General features: G+C 58.8%; 1 protein-coding gene across 1 annotated transcript; it reads left to right on the forward strand.

The window, feature by feature from the left end:
- The first annotated feature begins 323 nt into the window (after positions 1-323).
- Positions 324-4,828, forward strand: Pdx1 (pancreatic and duodenal homeobox 1). The gene is made up of 2 exons (XM_004659978.2): positions 324-738; positions 4,362-4,828. Exons 1-2 carry the CDS (start codon positions 324-326, stop codon positions 4,826-4,828), a joined length of 882 nt encoding a protein of 293 aa, XP_004660035.1.
- The last annotated feature ends 508 nt before the right edge of the window (positions 4,829-5,336 follow it).

Here is a 5,336-nt window from a genome sequence, read left to right on the forward strand (position 1 = left end):
TGGTTCCCTCTCTACTTGGGGACCCTCCAAATGGCCTTCCCACTGTGAAGGACACCAGAGGTTGGGGGGGGGGCAGAAACTCCGTTTGGACATAAAACAGAAACAAATGCAGGTGTTGGCGGGCACCCGGGCCTCCTTCTTAAGGCAGTCAGCCGAGCCAATTACGGCCCCCGGATGAGCCACGTGGGGCGCCCCGGAGCCTATGGCGCAGCGGCCGGCCCGCCCGTCCCCGCCACCCTGGGGCTCCCCGGGAGCGCCCCGGAGACCTGTCAAAGCGCCCGCGGGTAGGAGCGCGCTCCCGGCTCCCTCCGGGCCTCGCAGCCATGAACGGCGAGGAGCAGTACTACGCGGCCACCACCCAGCTTTACAAGGACCCGTGCGCCTTCCAAAGGGTTCCCGGGCCCGAGTTCAGCTCCAGCCCCCCTGCGTGTCTGTACATGGGGCGCCAGCCGCCGCCGCCGCCACCCCCACCCCCGTTCGCCGGCGCCCTGGGGGCGCTGGAGCAGGGCAGCCCACCCGACATCTCTCCCTACGAGGTGCCCCCCCTGGCCGACGACCCCGCCGCCCGGTCGCACCTGCACCACCACCTCCCAGCTCAGCTCGCGCTGCCGCACCCGCCCGCCGGGCCCTACCCGGATGGCACCGAGCCCGGGATTCTGGAAGAACCCAACCGGGTTCAGCTCCCGTTCCCGTGGATGAAGTCCACCAAAGCTCACGCGTGGAAAGGCCAGTGGGGAGGTAAGTTTGCTTCTCCCCCTGACACACACACACACACACACACACACACACTTTCTCCAGGTCTGGACTCAGCTGCCGCGCTCTCCCCGGCTCTCCCCGGTCCTCCAGCCGCCTTGGGTTGGAATAAAAGACCAGCGCCAATGAATCCTTGCGGCATAGAAGCGTTTTCCTGGCTCATTTCGGAACATCTTTCCCACCCAGGTCCCCTGCTCCGTCCAAGCTCCCGTGCTGAGCCCTTTTTAATGTACCCTGGAACCCAGTGGCAATCCACTTCCCCTAGACAAAATCAACACCAGAGCTTCGGACCCTCTGGATCCTTCTGTATCGGGAGATCTGGCAGTCAAAGACCCCCCCCAGGTGGGGCATCGGGCAGAGCTGGCCCAGCCCGGCCTAGGAGGTCTCTGGCCCAAGGCTGAAGTGCCTTGGGAGCCCCGGGTCCCCTCACTTTGCCTGGCCTATCTTAGAAGCTTCATTAGAGAATCACAGGCTGGGGGGGCAGATGCAGAAAGGCAGGAAAGAAAACTGCATTTACCCAGGTCCCCAAAGTGGCCCTGGAGCCAGGGTAAGAGGCTGAGGAGAGAGAGGAGCGCTCACCTGGGTAGGCTGAAGGCTGGCAGCTGGAAGAGACGTCTGAGATGCTAAGTCCCTTTTGACCAACCAAGCGTCCTGGTCTCCTGGCACTGCGTCCAAGGAAGTCAGTTGGCTGCAGACAGTCCGTGCAGGCTCCTGCGGCTCCTGAAGCAGGACCCCAGAGATTCCTCGGCCCTACGCACCACAGCGGGTATCAGCTCTTCCCCGAGACTGGGAGTCAAAGACCAAGGCCACCCCCAGGTTCCTTCCCCCCCCCCACCCCCGCGAGCCAGCCGGATGCAGCCCGGAGTTCTCGCTCCTCTGTCATTGACGCTGGCACACAATGTTATCGCTTCCGGGCCACAGTTACTTCTGGTCACACCTGTACTGCAAACAGTTGCTTTTTCTTGCCTTCCTACTTGACTGTCGGGAGCAGGGGTAAAGAAGCTGGAGTTGGCATCCCCTGAGAATTGGGGGGGGGGGGTTGTGTCTGACCAATGTCTGACACGACCCGGGGCGAACAGCGAGGCTTTGAGCAGGTCCGGTGAGTGCGGAGCTTGCAGAGGGCCTCCTGGGGCTTGCCCCTTGCTAGTACATTTTCTCACTAAGACAAAGTCCTGAAGCCAGGATGAGGCCCCAAACTCCACTGATGGTCACCCCAGCCTCCTGGGAAACCAAGTGGGTGGAGGCTGGGCCAATGCTTTTGCTTACTTATTCCTAATGCAAGGCCTGGCCCCAGAGGCTGGGGGTCAGCTGGGTTCTTGGTAGGCTGGAAGATGGTCCCTCTCTACTTGGGGGCTCTCCAAGTGGCCTTCCCTCCTAGGTGTCCCTCCCACAGAGCACTGGGGACACCCTGTCTGGCATCCTGTCTGGCTCTGCCCTCTTGGCCTGTTTCGGAAGAAAAGGGGCAAAGGAGAATTTCTTAAGTGGAGTAACGTCCCCCATCACCCTGTCACTGTACTGTCCTGTCTGACCTTTAAGGTTCACCAAAGCCGCCTGCCCGTGCCCAGGGATATGCCTCACCCCTTGAAGAGTACACAGGGACCAAAGCGCTCTCAAGCACAGTAAAAATGTGAATTCTAACGAGGACAGCAACTTCCGGAAGATAACTGGACCCGAAGAGTCGGGCTTCAGGCACCTCACCCTCTCCAAGCCGGTCTCTTACCTAAGGGCCAGCCCTGGGGACCCTTGGCATCTTCCCAGGAGCCTTCATCTTCGACTTTCCATCACCAGCCTCTTCTACCTGGTCACAAGTTACCAGGGGGACCTGCACCCCAGTACCGTTTCCCTGCAATTGCAAGGTGCCTGCCGCAGCCAAGGACCAAAGAGCCCAAGCAAGCCGGGCTTTGACTTTAAGAACCCTGGGCGCCCTTTTACAGTGTCCCTTTAAGGTCGTGCTGCGTCTCCCTGCTAGGCCAGGGAAGTCTGGAACGAGGTGGTGGTTTGGGGAGCTGGACTCCTTCACCCACCAGGGCCCCGGGCCAGGCCAAGGCTTCTGGCGCCTCCTCTTGGTCTGGGGGAAACCCAGGCAGATTCTATCTAGAAATGAATCGCTCGCCCTACACACACACACACACACACACACACACACACACCCTACCTTTCAGCTCCGGGAGCCCCCGCTAGCGTCCCCCTCGAGGGGCCGGCGGACTCTGCCCAGAAGGAAAAGACTGGGATCTGGAGGAGCCAGGCAAACACCGTGTGTGTGTGTGTGTGTGGGGGGGGTGTTGATAGATCAGGGTTGCGGCCCTGTTGGCCTTTGGGAGCTGGGAGCTCGAGCCCCCAAGCCCGCTGCTACGGCACCCCTTCTTCAAGGCCATCCCAGGCTGGGTCCTCCCTCCTAGTGTCCCTCTACCCGGTACCAACATTTGGACCACGACGTAGAGTTGGGGCACAAACGGTGCCCTCCCCATGAAACGTGACTTTCCCCAGCGCAGTAGTCCTTCTCCAGGCAGGAAGGGGACTGATTGAGATTAAAATCCTATTACAGAGAATTTACCACTAATTAAAACATAGAAGACTAATACATGGTCAGAGATAACAAGCCGTGCCCGTAGCCTGAGTGCGCACGCGGATTTTCAAACCGCGAGTTATTGTGAAATGAACGTAATGGGTTGAGCTTAACAGTGTTTAAATGAAACAGCGAACAAAGAGGAAAACTAACTTTCTACTTGGTTAAAGGTAGTCTTTTTATTGTTTTATTTATTTTTTAATTTTTAAAATTTTATTTATTTGAGAGAAAGACGCGGGGGGAGGGGAATGGGCACACCAGGGTGTTCAGCAGGGCGTTCAGCAGCTGCAAACGAACTCTAGATGCATGTGCCACCTTGTGCCTCTGACTTATGTGAGTCCTGGGGAATTGAACCTGGGTCTTTTGGCTTTGCAAGCAAGTGCCTTTGCTTAACTGTTAAGCCATATCTCCAGCCCTAAAGCTAGTGAGCCTGGCATGGTGGTGAATGCCTTTAATCCCAGTTCTGGAGTCGGGTGTACAGAGGTAAAATAATCACTGTGAGAGGCTAGCCTACATAGTGATTCCAGGTCAGCCTGGGCTACAGTGAGACCTTACCTCAAAAATAAAAAATAAACAACAAAAGAAAGAGAGACAGACAGACAGACAGAAAGAAGAAAAGAAAGAGAAGTGGAAGGGAGGGAGGGAGGGAAGGAAGAAAATGTCAGTTATATAAACAGAAGGGCTGGGTAGTGATCTGAAGTGTGTTTCTTACTTTGGTCAGTGTTAGCAAGTTTGTTTAAAGTTCTGTGTTAACTGCAGTTTGCTGCCTTCGTAAAAGGAGTCGGTGAACGTATGAACTGCGTATGCATTTTAATCGTTTTAACACCGTGAAACGGAGCTAATTCCGGAACCACTGGTTGACAGAACGAAGCGCGGGCGCAAGGTGCCAGCTTGGAGAAAGGGCTCCGTTGGCAAGGGCAGGTCTCCCTGCGCCCGCGGCCCTGTCCAGAGCAGCGGGTGGCTATTCTCGGAGGCCCGAAGGGTGGGTGGGGAGCCGGGCGAGGTCTGCGGGTCACACTCACGCGACCCTGTCGCCCCGCAGGCGGCGCGTACGCGGCGGAGCCCGAGGAGAACAAGCGGACGCGCACGGCCTACACGCGCGCGCAGCTGCTGGAGCTGGAGAAGGAGTTCCTCTTCAACAAGTACATCTCCCGGCCGCGCCGCGTGGAGCTGGCCGTGATGCTGAACTTGACCGAGAGGCACATCAAGATCTGGTTCCAGAACCGCCGCATGAAGTGGAAGAAGGAGGAGGGCAAGAAGAGCGGCGGCGGCGGCGGCGGCGCGGGCGGCACTGTCACCGGGGGCGGCAGGGGCGCGGAACCCGAGCAGGACTGCGCCGTGACCTCAGGCGAGGAACTGCTGGCTTTGCCCCCACCGCCACCTCTCGGGGGTGCTGTGCCCCCCAGCGGCCCCTCGGCTGCCCGCGAGGGTCGCCTGCCGCCCGGCCTTAGCGCATCGCCGCAGCCCTCCAACGTGGCGCCCCGGCGGCCGCCGCAGGAACCTCGGTGAGAGACCCGGGCTGCTCCTGCCCTGCGGCGGCGGCGGCGGGTCTCGAACCCTTGGGTGCGGGCAGTCGAATAGGTTGGGGAACCGACCGTGTGGCAGCCATTCTTCCAGACACGCCGGTATATCATTGCAAAAGACTGGCGCTGGCGGAACGCCTGGGAAAAGAGACATTGTCCAAAGTCACCTTGGAAAGGCCTCTTCAAGGGTAAGGTCATCAGTGGATCGGTTGGGCGCGCGCCTCCCCGGGTCTCCAACGCTCCATCCTGGGGCCTGCTTAGAGAAGTTGCACGCGTGTACACTTTGGAGCACTTCTCCATGCTAGAATCTGAGCTGCTCTGGCTGGGGAGACGTGATTAAAAAGGAAGTGTTTGACGTTTCAAAGATCCGTTGAACTTGATGTGTACACACACACACACACACACACACACACACACACACACACACACGAGTCGTCCTCCTCCTCCTCTTCCTCCAACCCACACTTTTGCCTACACCCTTTGGAGCCTAGTGG

This window comes from Jaculus jaculus, chromosome 7 (genome assembly GCF_020740685.1).
Source record: "Jaculus jaculus isolate mJacJac1 chromosome 7, mJacJac1.mat.Y.cur, whole genome shotgun sequence".
Taxonomy (NCBI): domain Eukaryota; kingdom Metazoa; phylum Chordata; class Mammalia; order Rodentia; family Dipodidae; genus Jaculus; species Jaculus jaculus.